General features: G+C 39.3%; 1 protein-coding gene across 4 annotated transcripts in view; it reads left to right on the forward strand.

Moving 5' to 3' along the window:
- LOC149312555 (potassium voltage-gated channel subfamily KQT member 1-like) overlaps positions 1 to 19998 on the forward strand; it is a 383931-nt gene extending 363933 nt beyond the window's left edge. For 2 of the 4 annotated variants that reach the window (XM_089524859.1, XM_089524861.1), the window contains one exon: positions 10382 to 14651. In XM_089524859.1, coding sequence (XP_089380985.1) covers positions 10382 to 10537 — 156 coding nt within the window. In that variant the 3' untranslated portion in view covers positions 10538 to 14651. Of the gene's footprint in view, positions 1 to 689; positions 772 to 10381; positions 14652 to 19949 lie in introns of those variants that run through there. The other 2 variants (XM_089524864.1, XM_089524862.1) reach the window with 2 other exon arrangements.
- The last annotated feature ends 1770 nt before the right edge of the window (positions 19999 to 21768 follow it).

Consider the following 21768-nt stretch of genomic DNA (forward strand, 5'->3'; position numbering starts at 1 on the left):
AATGCATTCCCCACTGCCTCCCATCCCCAGAACATTCTGTTTTGGAATGCTACAGGCCCGTTCCAGGGCCAATGCAATAAAGTTCATCTCTCCACACACACCCCAGCTGCTTTATTTAACCAGGATGTGAACCAGAACTTGACTTGTGGTTTACTTCCTTGCTGATTAAAACCCAGTGGTGGGCCTTTAATTAATAAGAGAAGAGACCCCAAACAACCAAAGGTTTTCAGTGAAACATGGGGGAAAGGGGGGGACTGGGAAACCCTGGTGGGACCTTGGCAGGGCCTGCAAAAACTGCCAAAGGCCTTGAGCTGCCCCCCCCCTTTTTTTTTTTTTTTTTTTTTTTTTTTTTTTTTTTTTTTTGCCACTCCTGCTCTAAGCATCTCCTGAGGCCCTTCTTTTGGTACCTTTGCAGAATGATGTGCAACAAGTATCAAGTAGAGAGAAGAGTTTTTCATTATGGAACATGATGGGAGCCTTTCCCAAAGTGAGGATGGGGAAATCTTGGCACCAAGTAAACATAGTTTTATCTTCTAATGCTTCCAAAGTTTGCTTTTTCTGTGTTGATGTTATTCTCTGTGGTGTTGATTACTCACTGTCTGTTACTTTTTAATCTTGCTTTTAATTTTATTTTCAAGCCATGTTTTTGTACACTGTGCTTTTATTTTTTTTATTTATAATTCTCGTAGAGAACATTTGCAACAGTGATATGAAAAATGGACTGGAACCAAGTTTAGTCATCATACTTAGAACTAACCCACTGTCTCAAAGTTAGTTATTATAATCCATATTAAATAAATGTACGGTTTTATCCCCCAGCTCTTATGTTCCTTTGCCAAGGCTATGCAACTATTGTTGATAAGGTGCTTTTTAAAAACAACTGTTTTGCTTCAGGGGAAAATGAATAAGCTATTACCAGTTCTCACTTCCATTAAACCACTAGAGCAGTGAGAAATAGCATGGAATTACCTGTAACAAGAACCCAAACGTACACTTGAGTGCAATCTGAAGAAATGGTTTCTAAATCATTTGGGAAGGCCTTAAGGTATTTCCTCTCTGTCTGATCCCATTTCTCTGCTTTAGGTGCTCTTAATGTTGTGTCATTTAGACAAGTGGCTCTATTTTTAATATTAGATTTGTGTAACTGTGGCAGCCAAATGTGTTTTTCAAGAAGGCTGGGTGGGGGGGCGTTAGAGGAGAAAAAAGCCAATGCTCTTAACCCTCAGGGTTAAGACATTTCCTTTAGGTCAAGAACTGCACAGAGACAACCAAGGACTACATACTCATGTCTGCAAATGTGTATATACACATATGTGCATGCATACACATGCGCGCACACATTATGTAGGAGGGTAACAAAATTTCCTCCTTCACCATAGAGCTCAGTGACAGCAGACCATAACCATCTCTCACAGATTTCCTGCTAATATCACTGGTCGCTTTCTTAAAGTGGTGGTAAATCAGCTGCATGGGAAGCAAGGAAGAAAAGTGAGCACAGCAGCTCTAATAGAGAAGGAGGCTATCCTAAAAACACCAGTTTCCATATATACTCATGTATAAGTCTAGAAATTTTAGTTAAAAAATTGGCCCCAAAAACCTGGGTCGACTTATCCGCATATTGATGTCTATAAGTACATAAGTAAATGTATAAGTATATGCATACATAATACTGTATGGAACCATCCCCTTCCCTGAGTGACAAAAGGCAGGCACTCAGTCTGCCCCAGGAAAACCTAAAAGAAGAATCAATCCCCTCTACTCTCTCATCCATCCAGCCTTTATGGTGAGCACAAACAGTTATGCCTGCCAGAATTTTGTAAGTTCTTTGGCATTGTTTCCCTTTGGCATTTGCTTTCTCTTTTGCATCCTTTGGAACATGCTCCTAAAGGAGGAAGAGCTATCTATGAGAAGAGCGCAGAAGTACTGAGCCTGCTGCTAGTCTGAAGGTTATGAAAATACAAGGTGAAGAGGAACAAACCTGTGCAGCCTTAGTGAAGCACAGATATACTTCATTTGCAGTGTGAGGTGTATGATGAAATGCTGGCCTGTCTTGCAGAATATTTCACTGAACAAATATGTGAAGCATTTCCAACAGATAGGAAACTGATATCAATACCAATATCACGTCTTGTTACAGTGGGCTCAAATAGTGCCAACAGCCATCCTTAAGGGAACTCTCATGTTTGCAGAATTTTTAAAATTACTTTTATTGTTTGCAGACTTTATTTTTTAAAAAATAAAACAGGGCAAAAAACAGACGTGGTGAGAACTGGCAATACTATGTGGACACAGAATGCTAGATGTCACTTTGGAGAGAAAACATTTTTAAAGGTGGAGTTTAAAGGTGGAAAGAACTATTCTAGAAGAGGGCTGGCTAGAGCCACAAATAGTCTCACTCCTGTAAGTCTAAGTAGCTTGTTTCTTATTAGCACTTGTAGCATGGTGTACTAGTAGTATAATACAGTGCGCCCGTGTTATAGGCAGGTGGGCAAACACAGCTTCCATACACTGGAAACCACGGTGGAAAAAATGCTCTTGCACCCCGGAAGAAGTAATGGGGTGCAAGCTCACAGCGCGTGCACAAGCCCCATTACTTCTAATGGGGCTCGAGCATATGCACGCTGTAGTACTATTATAATTGTGCAGTAGTAGTAGTAGTAGTAGTAGCAGCAGCAGCAGCAGCAGCATACTATAAGCCAATGGAGGATGGGATACACCTCTTCAGTATAACTGGATGATGATTCAAAAACACTTGGCCACTGCCTCTGTTAAAGGGCTCTCACTACAGGCCAAACAAGATGCAATGTTAAACATGTCATTTGCTTCTGTTCACCTTTCTACTATTCATAGCAATATCACAAGAAAGTATGAAGAAGAAGCCAGTAATGGATTGCTGATCATTAAAATGCAAGCTGACTTATCACTGACTTTGGAGTAAACTAAACATATTGCTAAGTGCCACAACATATTTCTAAAAAGTAGCCATAGGGGCACATTATTGACCGAAGTACAGTAGATGGGGAGAGGAAGAACTGTATCTTTCCCAATAATTTAGGGAAATCTCCACAATGGCAAGAGGTCATCTTCCTTTGGTTCTATGGGGGTTTGGTTCTTGGCACTAATATCAGATGGTGGTCAGTACTGTTGTATTATATTTCAACAAAAAGAAGCATTATACAATACAGGGAGTTTTTGTTCATTGTCGTTGATTGCCATAAACACAATTGTAGAGTCTGAAGGTACACTGGAGATCATCTAATTACAATGCCCTACTCTACAGCATCCTTGTGAAATCACTGCTCAGACTCAGCTCAGATCCTTCCATTGGATCTGCTTGGGCCTGCTGCCTCCCAAGGTAGTCTGTTCCTACAGCTATGTGAGATAGCAGCACTTGGGGAACACATTTCCAGTGAAGCCCAGTATATGTGTATCTAAAGAAGGATGCTCACTTTCAGATGTGCAGACATTGCATTTATTTATTTAATTTCACAAATATCAACCTGCCTGTCAATGAAGAGTCCCCTTAATGTGATGTCCATTGCTTGGAATGACTACATAGGTCGATGTCGTTGTTTTTCAAGATCTTTATATGACTTTTAAAGATTTTTTCATGCTACCATACCTATTCAACTGAGTGTACATAAGAAATTAGCTACCAATCAATGTTGAAGTTTTCTGTTTTATAATCAATCAATCAATCAATTTTATTAATGCTTAAGCCAAAGGCCATTCACATGATTAAAATGTAAAACCGATGACAGAAATTCAGAATTATATAATGCTCCATCAAATAACTAACATCCAAATTTTATACATTAAACATAATAAAATTCCAGACAATTAAATAAAACAACATTAAAAAGAACTTCAAAGTTTAGATAAGATTATCCTCATGACAATCAACTGCAATGTCCCTTGCCCGAATTTTGATTGCTGCTGAGACAAACAGTGGCCTGTTACAGACTGCCAAAATAAAGCTGCTTCGGGTCTCTTTGGAGGTATGTTGTTTAAATGTTGCATGCATCATAAGAATCTGGAAGCTGCACCAAAGCTGCACTCCAGTGCTTAGGAATGGAGTGTGGCTTTGGCACGACCTCCGGACTCTTAGGACCCAGGCATCATTTAAACAGCATACCTCCAAAGAGACCCGAAGCAGCTTTATTTTGGCAGTCTGTAACAGGCCAGTGAGACATTATAAGTTACCTTAGAATCAATATCAGACAGGAGATAAAAAAATCTTTTCAGAAGTGGTATTAGACTGTAAATTGGACAGAATAGATCCCATATATTTAGTTCTTGGATCAGTATATAGTGAGCAAAAAAGCAGATAATGAGGCAAATCCTCGATTTCTGGAGCTCCACAAATACATAAACGGGAATCCTTAGGTGTGTGTGAATATCTACCATCGATCATGGCTGAAGGCATTGTTTGGAAACGAAGAGCTGTAAAAGCCTGCCTAAGCTTTGGGAATGTAAGCTTCCCTAAGTAAACAGCCATCTGATGGTCCAATTTATATAATCTAAACCATTTGGAAAATTTTGAATTGTTAATAGCCAGTCTATCCAGATACACATCATGGTTAAAAATGTATTCACGAAGCTTTTCTCTTGAATCCCATGTAGAAGGATTTTCAGTTAGAGCAGGATATGATTCAAGCAACCTATGGTATCTTAAACTCCAGACTTTGCAGCTTGGTAAATGTTGGAAACACAACTTAGGAAAGACCTTAACCGGAGAATCTATTACAGATCTCCAGTAGTTAAATAAAGCAAAATGAATACGAGCTCTGATGGAAGGGAGGCCGACCTCAGCCCAAACCAAAGCTGCAGGCGTGCCAGGTGAAAGTAAGAGCAATTTCTTGAAAAATGTATTCTGGAGGGCCTCCAGTTTGACCAATTGGGAATCATCCCATCCCCACACAGCAGCGCCATAAAGGATCTGAGCTGTAACTTTACTCTGAAATATTTTTAAAGCCGGTGCAACCAGATGACCCCCTGCCTTGTTGTAGACTCTAAGGATTGCTCCAACAGATCTCACAGCCATTGCTCTACTAGCTTCTATGTAGGACTTCCAGGAGAGGTTTTCTGTAAAATATATGCCAAGATACTTAATTCTCGGCATTGTTCAATCTGATGGCCATTAATAGAGCAACGAAAATCAGAGTGTCTTTTCCCAAACACCATCACCTTTGTTTTATTATAGTTGATAACAAGCTTTTCTTTAGAACAAAAGTTTGGAGAGTAACCTTCTCAGACCTATATGTGTGAGTGAAATTAAAACCATATCATCAGCATAGAACAGAATAGAGATCTTTTTTGACCCGAGTGTAGGTGGAAAAAATTCTGGGCCAGAAAGTGCTGGAATGATGTCATTCAGGTATAAATTAAAAAGTGATGGTGCCAAAAGGCATCCTTGTTTGACTCCTTTATTTGTGGGGATAGGATCGGTTAGTGAACCAGAGCTACCAACTCTTATCCTTGCTGTTGTATTGATATAAAGTTCCTTGATCAGAAACAGTAAGCGGTTATCTATATTAATATTGGCCAGTTTATGCCATAACAAGTTTCTGACAATTGAATCAAAAGCTGCTGCTAAATCAATAAAAGCAACAAATAGGTGTTTTGTGGGACCCTCGATTCCTTGTTGCGCTAAAAAATAAAGAGTCAGACAATGGTCAACCGTACTCTGGCCTTCCCTAAATCTGACTTGTCCAGGGTGAATGATCTGATTACTAGATTCCCATTCCTCCAATCTATTTAATAAGTATTTACTATATAGCTTGGAATCAACATCCAAAAGGCTTATAGGCCGATAATTGTTGGAATCTTGTTTATCTCCCTTCTTGTATATGGGGACAACTACGCTCTGTTTCCAGCCTACTGGAGTTATCCCTGTATTATTGATTTGGGTAAACACCTTAGCCAATATTGGAGCCCACCATTCAGAAAAGTTTTTATATATTTCTGGGGGCATCATATTTTCTCCTGGGGCTTTATTCAATGGAAGAGCTGCAATCAACTTTTTTATCTTAGATTCTGAAACCGGGGGCCAGTAAGGCAAACAAGTAGTTTTTAATGCCACAGAGGAGTGATGCTCCACATTTGTAGCTCCATAGAGTTTACTAAAATGGCTATACCATTGTTGCGATGTGATGTGCCCAACAGTAACCGGTCTGAGCCTGTTCATGCCAGAGGTAGTGATATCCCAAAACTGTTTCTCATTCTTTTTTGTAACAGCTTGTGCTAATTGTTTCCATTGTGTTCTAATATATATATATCTTTTTTCTGTTTTAAAAGTGCCTTGTAAGATGACCGCATAGAAGCTAAGATGTCAGGGGAGATATTATCATTATTTCTAAGTAGTCACATAACACCGGTCTTAAAAGACCTTCATTGGCTGCCTATTCGCTTCCGGGCACAATACAAGGTGTTGGTTATTACCTATAAAGCCCTAAATGGCTTGGGCCCAGGGTACTTGGAGGACCGCCTCTCTCCATATAATCCGCCCCGCACACTCAGATCAGCCGGGAAGCAAATGTTAAGAGTTCCGGAGGCTAGATTGTCTATCACCACCAGGAGGGCCTTTTCTATCTCGGCCCCCAAGCTCTGGAACTCGCTCCCCGGCGAGCTCCGCTCAGCCACCTCCTTAGTCCAATTTAAGAAGGGGCTGAAAACACACTTTTTGAGCAGGCATACCCCTGACTCCTGACTCCCGAATGCTCTCCCCCCCCCTTCTGACAGCACTGTTAAGCTGGCATGAGATATGGTTTATTGTTTACTGTGTTTTTAATATATTGATGTTTTTATATTGTAAGTTTTACATGTTGTTAAACCGCTTTGATCAATGGAAAAGTGGTATATAAATAAAATTGTATTATTTATTATTTATTATAAGTACCTGTCGAGAGCAATCCATCAATGCTTTCCGAACACTTCGACATTCCAAATCAAACCATCTGTTAGTTACTACTTTGTTGGGGTTAAGTTGTTTATTACTCACCAACTTAGGCCTAAGCTTTTGAATAATGGTTTGGAAAACGTGTAAAATATCTGAATTGTAGTTTAAAATAGCTGATTGTAGGGACTTAAAAGTAATATTCTCCAGCATCTGATGAATTGAGGTGCCCAAGTTAATTGGCCACCGTATTCTCTGTTCTCCCATATGAATTAAATTAAATTTTGGAGAATGCATGGGGGGCAAAATGACCCAGAATTAAATAACAGTGACAATGGGAAATGATCACTTTCAGCACGATTAATAACTTCAAATCTACAAATATCAGGTACCAGGTTTGCAGATGCTATTATATAGTCTATTGTACTTGCTCCCCTGTTGGTGACATAAGTATAAGGGCCTGATGTCAGATCATAATGGGTTTCATTAAGACACTGCAAGCCATGCAAAGAAAGAACTTCTATAAGCTTTAAGCCAGATTTGTTGGTGGTTATATCTTGAGAAACCCTAGGGACAGGGACAGCATAAGCGGTCAATCCATGATTAGTACTCTCCACCTGCCTTGAGTAATTTCGAATTCTAGCGTTAAAATCTCCACAAAGTAATAACCTTGTTATTGGCTCTCCAAAGAGGACAGGGTTTCAGATAAACTATCCCAAATACTATTAGGACCTACGTTCTTTGCTAAGTTAGGAGGAAAATAAATGTTTATACAGATTAAGGAACCAAAATGCATGCTCTTGATAACAAGCACTTGTATACATTGTGGAAAAGCACTAGTTATTGGTTGAATTTCAGCCTGCAAATCAACTGAGATGAATATTGTGAGACCACCACTACCAAGGCAACATGTACAAATTTTAACCGCAGGAACAGAAAATGCTTGAAATCCATGGAGAGATGGCAAATTAGTTTCGAGGGCCCATGTCTCTTGTAAACAAAGAATTTTAAAGTTTTGTAGGTAGTTTGCAAAGTCTGCACCATGGAACTTATTTCCCCAACCCATAATATTCCAGCATAGTAGGCTTAGTTGTCAGGCTGATGTAGTCAAGTCCATGTCATCACCAATGTTCAAAAATTCTAGTTGAGCTGGGGCTTTTTGATTGTTGGATGCTTCATGCAGAGAAGGTATAGTCTTAACCTTCTTAGGTTCCAAAGGCTGTACTGGAGTTGTAGTTGTAAGATCCTTTTCATTCATTAATAAAAGAGCATCAATAGCACTCATATCTGAAGCCCTCTCAGCATCGGGGATCTCAGCAGTAGTTATTGAATTCAACAATAGTATGGCCAGATCCTTGGTAGTAAGCAGCATATTTTTGAGATCATCCACTCTGGAAGCGATGTCATATTGTTCTACATTAATTATTAAGTCACTTGAGTCTGTGATCTGCTTTTCTGTGGATTGCCTCCCTGGCGTAATGTTGGAAGTTTTAACTGAACTAGAGATTCCTTTAGAAGTTATCAAGCTGGCATTACTTTGCTCTGTAGATCCCCCACTACTATGCTTATAAGGGAATAGAGGAGATATAGTTTGTTCTCAAAAAACCTGTGCTGGAATTATTTGGAAATTGGATAAGAAGGGTTTCATTTTCAGCAACATGAGAGGAATTGTAGATTGTTCGAAAGTTAACAGAATTCGCTTATGAGCTGATATACTAGGAAGCCATTCCACAGCGAGGATATCAATATCGTAGGGTGGTACCTGTAGAAGTTGGCTCAGTGAAGATCTAATGCCTCTATTGGACCACCATCTACCGTTATTTATTCTGTTGTAAGCAATTTGATTTGCTTGTAGAATCCTACTATGATTTCTTTTCCCATCTCCTTAGGAGTTACTGGTAGACTGCCCCTAGGGTTGTTTATAATGGGATTCCCCACTTTACTAGATGTTTCTCTATTGGTGTAATCCAAACTCTCTTTTACCACTGATTGCTTCTGCATGAAAGTCTCAAAAGAATATTTGAGAAGCTCTACCTGATGCGCAATTTTCCCTAAACGCTCATAAATTGAAATAACAGTATGAGCTGTTAAAAGGCATTGTTTTGTCACAAAGTCAGGAGGATTTAACTTTGTTTGCTTTGTGAGTTGTTCCTTCTCGGTATCTGGCAGTTTCTCTCACACAGACTCATTTAACTCCAAGGACACTCCTTCATGAGTAATAGCCGGCTCATTCTCTGCAGATACTAAAAGTTCAGATAGAGGCTCATTTTCTTTTTCCAACACAAGGAAGTTGTTAGCAGTTGGAATTGTAAACTCCAAATTTAAGTTTACAGGTGTAGTTGGAATACTCAGTTTCCTCATTAGCAAGTAAGTTGTCGATCTTAAGCCGTTTAGAGGCCTTATTTTGCTTCTTTATACCAGGGCTTGTTCTAAGGCATTTTTTGTTGCCCATATCAGTAATTTCACCAAAACACTGGAAGAGCAACAGCAACCAATAGTGTTGGAAAACAGCATTCAAAACAAAAATAATCAAAATAAAATAACAGAACAGAAAAATACCCCGGAGCTCATTAAAAACATCTCCTATCACACCGGCGCCATCTTGGCTCTCCCCAGCAGCTCAGTCCAATAAAGGTTTTTTTAATAATAATAATAATAATAATAATAATTTGTTTTATTTATATACCGCTATTCCAAAGATCATAGCGGTGAACAGCAAGTAAGCTAATTAGCAAGTAAGCTAATTTGCCCCCAACAGTCTGGGTACTCATTTTAGCGACCTCGGAAGGATGCAAGCCTGAGTCGAGCTTGGGCCCTTTTGCTGGTCTTGAACTCACAACCTTGAGGTTTTGAGTGAATGGCTGCAGTACAGGCGTTTAACCACTTGCTTATATCCTCCCTGAGGCAGGTGTTGAAGCAAGGGAGGAACAAACACTCACAAGTCTTCAAGCAGCCCTAGTCCAACCCTGTTTTATAATAGATTAATAACATTTAAACAAATGTATAACATCCAACTTCAAAGGATATACTTTTTATGATACCAAAGAAATATGAGGTAATTTGTTTAATTCACTGTTAGATATATGCATTACAAACTAAATTAATAGAAGGCAAATATGAACTGAAACTTCTAAGCATTAGAAAATTCTAAGCATATTTTAAACTGTAATTCCCAGGAAAGGTAAAGTGTGCCTGTGTGAGTGCACACATGTGCAATTGACAAAGAGATCCAAAAATTACTTAGCAACTGAAGAAAGTGGAAGGTGAAACATTTTACTTGTGTTATTTTTTATTTATGTTTGTTAATCACACACACACACTCACACACACACACAGAATGATTAACTGCATCCTTCTGGCCTCCAACACAAACTTGATAGAAGTGTTATTGGTTTGCTTTTTAATCTCTATCTCTCATGCACACACACATATGCCTATGTGAGCAAATAATAAAACTATATGTTTTGCTTTCTGTTTCTACAACAGGTCACACAGATTGACCATAAGCTGAATGACATTCTGAATGCTCTTCAGATTCAATTTGACAAGCAGTCATCAGAGTGGACATCACCTTCAACCACTCCTAGAGCCAGGCGGTTACGGTCTTCATCAGATTCTCCCTCAATGAGCCGTAAGATGTGAAAACAACTGAACAATACTGCATCAGCTTCTCGTTTTTTCAAACATTATTTTAGTTGATTTGAGATCCAAGTTTGCAACTGAGCAAAGACAGTGAGACAAAACAACGCCTCTGCCCTTTCTTTTAAACTGGATGCCTTTTCCATCTGTTCCTTATTCATATCGTCAAATGGATTCAACAAGATGTAGCAACATTCAGCAGGACCAGAGACAAGAAACTTGTGTGGAACAGGGAGGCTTCCATCAAGCAATAAGATTTGTCAACTCAGTATGTTAGGATGAATGGATGCAATAGTTACTTTCTACAAAAAGATATGCCAAGGCTTTTAGTCTTGCCTGGAAGCTCCTGATAGGGATACTTTCCTCTTGTTTACCAGCAATTTGAGGAGACTGTTACCATTCATCAGTGAAGGAAATATATTCTGTAGCTGATCAATGGCACTTTCATCTGCTGATATACAGTATATTACAAGGTTGATCCCTGGCACTGAAAATAAGTGACAGATATTTGGCACAAACAAAGCTCCAGAGTCACATAGCTTGTCTTCCATTAGGAGGTACAATGGGTACAATTATAAAGCAAGGGAACTTCTTATGAAACTTAAACTAAGATTTTGCTCAGCCATTAGTCATTGGAAAGTTTTGATTGTTCAGACTTGCAGAGTTTGCTTATTTATTTGTGTATTCATTTATTTAAGGATTGAATGGCTGAAATTTAGAATCCATATCCTCCAGAGTAGGGACAGAGGTTGTGTGAATCCCCCTTTAATCTTTGTGGAAAACAGTTACTCCACATGTTTTGAGTTTCAAGTCAGCTTTCTGTCTCAGTGCAATCAATATTTACCTTTATTTTCCTGGCCAATATAAGAAATATGCCTGTTGCCCAAGGAGGATAAGTGGATAACATCCATAAGTTGGTTTTCAACATTTTGCTTGAGCAAACAGCCTACTCATTATCTGTGTAAGTGAAACAAGATGTACATGTGTGACAGTTCTTGCATAGGAGCTGCAGGAAGACCTTTTACTAAAATACACAAAATTTATTTACATATTCAACAGAGAGATGTTGAAATGGAAAAGTGGAATATGCCTCTGAGGCAGTGTGTCTCCTTCTTTGGAGGCTGGATGGCTATCTGTCAGGGGTGCTTTGATTCTGTATTCCTACAAGCTATGAGAAAAGAGATTCCACCTCAACTTTAGGAGGAGCTTCCTGACAATAAGAGCTGTACAACAGAGGAATACACTCTCTCGGACAGTGGTGGATTCTCTTTCTTTGGAGGTTTTTGAACAGAGGCTGGATGGCCATCTGCTTTGATTATGAATTCCAACATGGCAAGGTAGGGGATGAACTGGATGGCCCTTGTCGTCTCTTCCAACTCTATGATTCTATAATTCTAAGAATGGTGGATAATTGGTACTTTCAGTAAGAGCATTTTTGCCACTATCAGGGAAACATGCCCTTTTTGAAATAGTTCTTTTTCATTCAGAAGAGAGAGGAAGGGTGTGAAAATCCATCATTATATTTTTGTTTACATTTCTGCATTTTGTATTTTGACATCACATATGATTTCTAAAAAATGAATCCAAATTAAGTAAAAAAAATTCAAGTGGTCCTAAATATAATCCATATGTTTCTCATACAAGTTGAGTCTCCTTAATCCAAAATGCTTGGAACCAGAAGTGTTTGGGATTTTGGAGTTTTTCAGATTTTGGAATCTGATGAATAATGAGATATCTTGGAGGTGGAACCCAAGTCTAAACATTAAATTTATTTATGTTTTGTATACACGGAATACACTTAGCCTGGAGGTAAATTTATACACACCATTTTTAATAATTTTGTCCATGAAACAAAGTTTGTGTACCTTAAACCATTAGAAACCAAAGGTGGCACTATGTCAGACATTTTGAATTTTGAATTATTTCAGCTTTTGGAATTCCAGATAAGGGAGAATCAACCTGCATTCAATAACTATGTGTTTAATTCCACATTCAAAAGATGGAATTATTCCAGAACATAGCAAGTATACTAGTGTCCAGATCTGTGCATTGTTTTCTTTAGTCAGAAGCATTGACAACAAAAGACATCCAAGATATTATTTTATAATGCATGTACAAGTGGCATTTAAGCCAACTGTCCATGTTGCTCCCCATCTGAAAATTGCTGTTGTGCATTGCATAGGTTTTGTTTTGTCTTGTTTTGCATCAAATTCCCCTCCCAAACACTCAAATAATACAACAGACCTAAACTGCATTACCAAGGGCATTTAACCTCATGTTCCCAAGAAATACACAAAGCAGCATATATTTGTGGTTGCACATTCCATACAAAGTTGCCTTGAATGTTACATACACAAATAAATTATCCTTTTTTCATGTATTCAGCAATAATATTTGCATTCACTTAAAAGCATTCATCAATGGGGGAATGCTGCTTCAATAAGGAATGGGGTCATTGCTCAGAAACAAAGCACATGTTGTGCATAAGGACCCAGTTCCAGTTTCCAGCATAGAATATCTAAGAGCTACAGGGTTGGGCAAGTCTCCAAGAGCTGCTCTCCACCAGAGAAGGTAATACTAGGCTTTAAAGAAGCTTCATATTGTTATTGTAGAAGTTGTACAGACCGACCCAAGGCCCTGATTTGGCCTTTCCAGGACGCAGAAAGCAACTCCTTTTTGCACCCTGGAAAGAATGTGATAGCCATGGCACTGTAGCTTTAAGGCGCTCCTTTGGTGCTGCATCATGTGGTCGCAGCACCAGAGGAGCACCGTGACACCATGCGCCTTGTGGAGCAGTGTGTGGCATCACACATCCTGGGGTGGAGTCAGGGCATGCATCATGTGGACGCCACACCCCGACTCTGCCCCCAAGCCAGCCTTTGTGGCTGGTGTGCACAGCCCTTTAGTCATAGCATAAGGTAGGCATTATCCCATCTACTTGCAAGTAGCTTCATTGTTTCAAGCATTATTGAAGAAAACTTGTCTTCAAAAATTATCTTGCTAGTCTAAGAGGATTATCGCACCCCTGAAAAATGTGTCTTATTGCTGCCGAACTGAAGCTTCATTCAGGCTGTACCATGGTATTATCACACGGCTTTTCTTCCCAAAACCGCCAGCCTGGTACAACCCAGCTACAATGCGGGTCCCTGAACTTGTTTCGGTGGCCATTTTTCAAAGTCGGAAAGCTCCCTACTTTGAAAAATGGCTGCCAAATCGAGTTCAGGGATCTGCATTGGAGCTGGGCTGTACATGGATGACAGTTTTGGGGACAAAAGCTATGCAAAAACACCAGGGTACCAGCCCAAATGAAGCTTCAATTTAGCAGCAGTAAGACATGTTTTTCAGCGGTGCAATAATCCTATCAGAATATATCTGAAAAAGGATGCCCTGGTCATTTGGTTTCTCTTTCCAGTACTAATCTTTGTGAAGTGATAGGAGGGGCACAGCCAATCTAAAGGGCTAACAGTAGAGGAACAGGAACCATTTTAAAAATCTGGATATTCTATTCTATTGCTGCCTCATCTTTAATGTGATTGGTGTTTCCCTGCATTCCCACTGGGAGTACATGAGATGAGTTAGAATCCAGTGACTCAAAATGTACTGTAAACTACATTCTCCATGCTGCTTATAGTGGTAGGCACTCTCATAAACACTCAAACCTTAAAGATGAGAGCTCCAACACTGCTGCTGGCTACTTTTAATAAGAATCAGTTTTTGCAAATGGTAAACAATGTTGAGCATACCCCATTATAAGCCAAGCCCAAGTTTCAGTGTGGATTTGAATCTGACTGATCAAGGCTCAGGATTTTCTGCCCCACTACCCCATGCCAAAGTTTGGCCCAATTACATTTGTGATACTTCCAGTATCAGGACTGGCAGCATGTGTAAATCCACACAGAGCAAGTTTCATGGCTGAACTCTCCTTCATCTGTAGCAAAACTGCTATAGTTTGCAATAACTAACTTTTATTTTATAAATGGACATTATTTAGATTGACTTTAGCTGCTATTTGAATTAACTGACTTTGTACATAAAGTGTATTGTTGAATTTTTAATTTTACATTGAAAACACACAAACACACAGAATGTCAGATAGTAGTTGTTTTTTTAAATGTCTGTGTACAATTGCTTATACAATAAATACATATTTTCTTGCACTTTAGAAAATTTAAATGTACCAACTTTGGTAAATATTGTAAATAGCATGTCTCAGTTGGAAAAATATTTATTAAATTCTCTTTAAAATATTATTTTGGCATACAGTTTTTCATTAAATTGTCTAACTAGTTGATGTGCATGACTGACTACTGCAACACCAGTAATGACTTCCATGTATACATGTGCCATCATACATGACATTTAAAATGTCCAGTGTAAGAGATTTTATGACATCTTGGGCAACTGAGCTACCATATGGACATACTCTCATGAATGCATGCCTCTGTCAGCAAATCTAGGATAAAGTGCTGCCTAAATAATTTAATATCAAGTACAGCTGAGTGCTACAGTGATCATGTGAGCAAGTGACATCCCTAAGGGGGTGCAGACTGCACTAGGTGACATACTAAGTGGGGGTGACACCACTGCTCCCCAAACATCTGCCTTTGGGCAGGAAACAGGTTGTGACATTTGCCTGCTTCTGCTTAAAATGCTGTAAGAAATGGGATGAGTGGAGTGAGGTTCAGTGAGAGGTGAAAGGAGATTTTTTAAAAAAAAATCAATTTTTTAAATTTTTAATTCTTTAAAATTGTTTTAAATTAACATTTTTATTATTTTTTAATTTCTTTTTTTTAATAAACATCGCTTTTTACCCAATTTTAATTTTAACCATATGAAACTATGCAAAAGTAAATACATTTAGGTTGTGCATACGATATTGTAATTTAAAGGTATAATTTTAATTTATGCCACAACTATTCCCATTAGATTCAGTGATATATAGGAATTATTATTTATGAGTAATATTAGTACAAAAACATGACTAAAGATTATGTATGATCTGGCATGGAGGTCAATGGCGGGGAGGTGACACCATGAGCTACTGCACCGGGTGACACCAACCCTAGTGGCGCCACTGATGTGAGCTAGTGATAACAGATTGTTAAGACCTAAATACTTACGTTTGTATCCAAACTAAAGCAGCATTTATATACCACTGAAATCAATATAAAAGACATCATTTTGATCCTAGTGATTTCAGTGGGAATACAGTACAATTCAGTTAGTTTGGATCCAATCCTGGGATGTGCCAGATACCATTGGTATTTACACACCATCAGTCAGACTGTACACCAACAATGTGGAGTCCACCCGTTCTTAAACAGAGGGGGGTAGTTGAATGGCTTAGGGTGAACTGAGACTTTACTGTTGCCTTCATTGAACAGCAGCCTATCCCCCATCCCCGCAGATGCAGCCTGGTTTCCATCACAATCTACATTTGGGAAATGCACAAGCACTTTGCTGGACAATGGGAAAAGACAGCTATTTGAGCAACCTACTCATCCTCCTGGGCACACAGGCCTTAATCTCTTTGATTAAAGCAGACCTACTGAATTCAGTGCCGACTAGTGAGATAACACACATATATATTGCACTGATTCAATAGGCCTACTCAGTATAGCTCCCACCAAGTTTCATCTTCTTCAAGATGAATTAATGTTCCTGTTCATGCCAAACATATGAGGAATGTTGAAGCAAGTTACAAAGAAAGATTATAAAACTAACAGAATTCCTCAGAAGAGTTTTCACATTTTTGCTTGCTACACAAGTCTGCCTAAAAATAACATCTGAAGCATATTTGGAGGCTTTCTTTCTTCTCAAAGAAAGAAATAAAAGGGGAAAAAATACTGAAGGAAGCTTAAATGTTTTTCAGTATGCTTAGCATTCAGAGGCTTCCCACATGCCCTTTGTCCACAACAGCTGAGTGCAATGGGGAAAGGCCACCATCATTCAGCAGAAGAGCACATGCTTATCGTAAAGAAGGTCCCAAGGTCAGTCAGCTTGTATCCTCCAGTATATATTGCTTGTATTGCTCCAAAAGTCTGAAATGACCTGCCGGAAGAGAGATATAACATCTTTGGAGGCCTTTAAGAAGGCAATAAAAACGGATCTCTTCCGGCAAGCCTTCCCAAATTGACCTCCTTGGAATGTTCACTCTCCAGTTGCATAGCTGTTCCCACCAGATTGTGACTGTGCTTGATTTTATTGACTACTTTATTGGTAGTATTTTATTGGGAATTGTTGTTTTTAACACTATTTTAAGGTGGGAGGGAGATAGGGAATTGGATTTTATATGTTTTGCTATGTTTTTTTACTTGTGGTTTGTTGTGTTCTATTTTTATTGTTCTTATGTTTGTTGTTACCCGCCTCGATCCAATATAGGGAGAGACGGGATACAAATAAATAGTAGTAGTAGTAGTAGTAGTAGTAGTATCAGAGCTTGAAACATTGGAAAACCATGGTCCATTTCAGATGTTAGTACTGTGAACTAATAGTCTGATTCATCTTAAGGAGACTTCATATGCTCAAAATTCTACTGATTTGAAGTTTCTTTTACTCAAGACAAGAGATTATAATTAATTATTTGGATGTTTACCCAAAGAAAGAATTGTATTCATCAGAAAGAACAGTGAATTGCTTCATATTTTTCATATGAATGCACCAAGAATATGTCTGCTTCAGCAAATGCATGAGAAGGGCAGACAATGTATGACAAAACATTCAAGTGAATAAATAGAAAGGTATCAAACAAGATTACACAATTCATTTGAAACAAACAAGCAAGATCTTTCCCTTTATATTATCCCCCAAACACTAGACAACACACTACCCTAAACAAAGCTTACTTTTTAGACACGCATAAAGACATCACAAAACTGAGAAAAGTGAAAAGCTCACATTCAGTCTGGCAATTATCTGAAAAAATAATGGTGTTTGGGATTTCAAGAGATTGCCATTAAACCTGAAGACATTATAGTCTATCCTCCTTCAGTCAGGCAGTAATAGTTATCATACACTGCAAATTACCACATTTTCACATTTTCTTTCCCACAGCAAGATTTCTGGAATTAGAGGTTTTACTATATTGTTTCTGCTAACACAGAAGATTATCATTTGTCAGATAATATTCAGAGCAACATCACAAACAGATTTTACAGTAATTCAAGGAGTTCAGATCTCTTCATATGCACTATCTTGTTGTGTTTTGCAATGAAGGGCGATGAAAGTAATGGGCGATAAAGGTAATTGGAAGTGGCTTTCATAAGGCCACTTACTGACAATGTGACAGGACCAAGAATTTAAATAGGGACTTCCTAATGTATCATCACTTACTAGTCACCATGCCACACAAACTTTTTATCACAGGCCAAATATTGGTGGAACAATTGCTTCCAATACATAACTTGCAGTCCACAAAATATCTTGACATTTTTTGGCTGTAGCTGTAGCAGCAGCAGCAGCAGCAGCAGCAGCAGTAAAAATAATGATGTGTCGTGTGGTGGTGGTGGTGGTGTGCCTTTGTTTCCAATTTATGGCGACCCTAAGGCAAATCTATCATATTGCCCTTTACATAAATGTAAGAAGTTCTTATTATCTCCAATATCTTGAGATAATACATTACCTAAGACTTTTTTAAAAACACTCTGAAAACAAAGTGGTAGCACAGACTGTGTGTGCAGCAGTAAGGCGATGATCACACAGAGGCTTACCATGGCTAAAACGTGACTAAATCATTCCCAAAGTGCACAGGTGTAATAGCCAATCATGCTTGCCTCCTGTGATTTAATTGTCATTGAGGCATCCCACTCCTCTCCCGTCATCAAAGCGTTTGCAGAGCAGCCATTTCTCCAATAACAGAAGTTCCCGTTGTTGAAAAATGGCTGCTCTGTGAACACTTTGATGACAAGAGAGGAGCAAGGCTGCTCAGTGACGATTGCATCATGGGAGGCAAGCGTGATTGGCTATCACAGCCATGCGCTTTGAGAATGATTTAGCCACATTTTAGCCATGGTAAGCCTCCATGTGATAATCACCATAGACAGCAGCTTGTTTAAAGCCAGCAGTCCTATAGACTGAGTTGCAATTTCAATGATGGATTCCTGACTCATAACTTACAATCTCAGCAACTACATCATCCTCTAGTTTTTTCCTGAACCTATTTTGTGTTACTCTATTTCCCTCCAAATAGAACAGTATTTTCTATTCCACATCCTCACCCTTTCTTTACATTTTAGCTGCTGGTGAGATGTTCAGCCATGATGTACACATGCTCTGCCAGAAATAAGACTCACATTGGCATCTTGTCTAAAACAGGGTCATTTCTAAAATACCCATTATGCCAGGTTTGTTCTTCTTATGGTTTATTATGGGCCCTGAACAACTCTGCTGAAAGCTTATTGAGTCTGTTTAGAGTCTGTTTAGGCTGCAGAATCTGCACAGCGCTGTCTAAGGGACTTTGATAAGGCAGTAGGGAGGGAACGGACCTGAGGTTAACTCACCTTCTGATGTCATTTGAGCTTTTTTTAGGGTGGCTTGTTAAGGAAAGTAGCAGCCTTTAAAGCAAGACAAATTTGTACTCTGTGATTAATGCCAACCTGTTATAAAGGATTTTGAACTCTGCAATTAATCTCTCTACAATTAGGTTCATGAAACCTACAGTAATGAAACCATAATTTGAAGAAAGAGTCTAGAGCAAGCATTTGTCTCACATGTTTCATTTCCTCTGCATCCTTCACAAAGCCATGAAGGCCTATAATATATTTATTTATAGTTCTTCAATTTAACACTGCGCATGCTGGCTCACAGCCTACAACATAAATGTAGCAAAAATACCTGATTCCAGTAAAATCAAAATAGGCAGTGACATTCTCCACCTTTCATATGGATGGCGTAGCATATGTGCACTGTTCAATGTCTAGAACAGAAAGCATTAATTTAAAAGGTAATAAAATAAGACAATTAAACACATTTGACAGAGTAAGCAGAAGGCAAATTATTACCAGTATATCACTTAGGGTTGGGAGCCAGAGGTGTTGGCCTAGCTTGGGAGCCTGCAGCCAAACCTCATCCCCAGCTGGTAAGTGATCACTTTGCAGTTCATTCAGCCATGAGGCCCACACTTTTTCCATTATTCCCCAGCAAGCCATCATGATGGAACATCAGCTGGCAGGCAAACAAATCACAAATCTGGCCCTCATGTGAGGCCAAAATTGTGCTGAAGCCATAGCAAATAAAGGTGTGGTCTTTTCTCTCAACAAAATGTTTTTCCCTTCCCCACCTTTGGCTCATGCCTCCTTGCAAGGTGTGCAAACTGTAAACAGTGGCAAGTTCATTCTGAAGCAATTCTGTCAAGATGAAATGTACTATTGTTAAAACATAAAAAGTATATTCTTGTGTCTGTTTTTTAATTACCCAGTAGGAAGCATGCTCAACCTCCTGCCTGTATCAGAACCAGCACATGGAAGAGGAGATTTAAGCTTTCTCCCATCCACTTTTAAATGGGACCCAGGGATTGACAGGAGCAACATCCATGTCATTCTCTGTAAATCTCATGGTATACTCCAGAAGCTACATTGGAAATAAAAGGTAAAACTGGTTTCATTTATATTTCTATGGGCTCTCTCTCTCTCTCTCTCTCTCTCTCTCTCTCTCTCTCTCTCTCTCTCTCTCTCTCTCTCTCTGAAACTAGGAATTGGGATGGGGATAATGTCTTGGAACTTATCTTGGAATGGTTCTGAAGGGCCTGAACAGATAGGCTAAAATAAAGCTGTTTCGGGTCACTTTGGAGGTATCCTGTTTAAATGACACATGCATCTTAAGAGGCCAGAAGCTGTGCCAAAGCTGTGCTCCAGTCCTTAGGTCTTTAAACAGAGGCTGGATGATCATCTGTCAGGGATGCTTTGATTGAGATTTCCTGCATGGCAGGGGGTTGGACTGGATGGCCCTTGCGGTCTCTTCCAACTCTATGATTCTATGATTCCCTGCTGGGTGGGGTGATGGTGATCTTGGTGAAGGGGACTTTCTATAGCTCTGTTGTTAAGATCAGATCACTACTTGATGGGGTTTAGATTTGCTGGGACTCTGAAGGGCAAGGGGCCAAGAGCCAATTAAGATGGTCCATGCTAGGAGGCAGATCTGGATGTGGATGGCTTCATGATGATATCCTGGGGATTTTCCTATTGCTTTGGTAGTGTTTCAGTTTTGAGGCTGGTCTATGAAATGGGGAGATAGCCAGGCAGTGAACATTCCTGACTGAGCAGAGCCAAACCTGATGACACAAGTGCTAAGATTCTCCACACTTAACACTTACAACTCAGACAGGTGTTACCACTGACTGCTAAGAGTGGGAGAAAACATGGATATAGAATTCACACATAGGCTGCCTTTCATTATAGTAGCACTTTAAATGCCTTTGAAAGATAATGGCATAGAATCATAGAATAGAATGATACCATGAGGGCCATCCAGTCCAACTCCCTTCCATGCAGGAACTCTCAATTAAAGCATACCTGACAGATGGCCATCCAGCCTCTGTTTAAAGATCTCCAAAGAAGGAGACACCACCACATTCCAAGGGAGTGTGTCCCACTGTCTAACACCTCTTTTTTGTCAGGTTCCTCCTAATGTTAAGGTGGACTCTCTTTTCCTGAAGCTTGCATTCATTGTTCCGGGTCCTGTTCTCTAGAGCAACAGAAAACAAACTTTCTCCCTTTAAATGACATCCCTTCAAATATTTAAACAGAGCTATCATATCACCTGTTATCATTCTCTTCTCCAGGCTAAACATCCCCAGCTCCCTAAGTCGTTCCTCATAGGGCATGGTTTCCAGACCCTTCACCATTTTAGTCGCTCCAGTTTCTCAACATCCTTTTTTAATTGTGGTGCCCACAACTGAACACAGTATTCCAGGTGGGATATATTTATCAGATGGGCCAGTGACAGCTAGTGGTTTCTATATCAGTGGGATAGTGAATCCACAGTGAATTTTAGATTTCATGGTGCTGAATCATCACCCCTAACACCTTGATTTTCATCTTTAATGTTCAAACTAAAGGAGCAGATCCATAGTGCCACAGGTGTCGGAGCTACCAGCCACCACAAGAAGCCACCTCCCCCCTCCCCGCCAATTGACAACTGATCTATATATCTATATCTGGCTTTATTTTCAGCTGCTTCACTGTCATCTGTGGCATTCACAAAGTGAACCTGAACCATTAGTTGGTTCGGGTGCATTG

The sequence above is a fragment of the Sceloporus occidentalis genome, unplaced genomic scaffold (genome assembly GCF_023333645.1).
Source record: "Sceloporus occidentalis isolate IW3139 unplaced genomic scaffold, rSceOcc1.0.p SCAF_5, whole genome shotgun sequence".
NCBI classification, from domain to species: domain Eukaryota; kingdom Metazoa; phylum Chordata; class Lepidosauria; order Squamata; family Phrynosomatidae; genus Sceloporus; species Sceloporus occidentalis.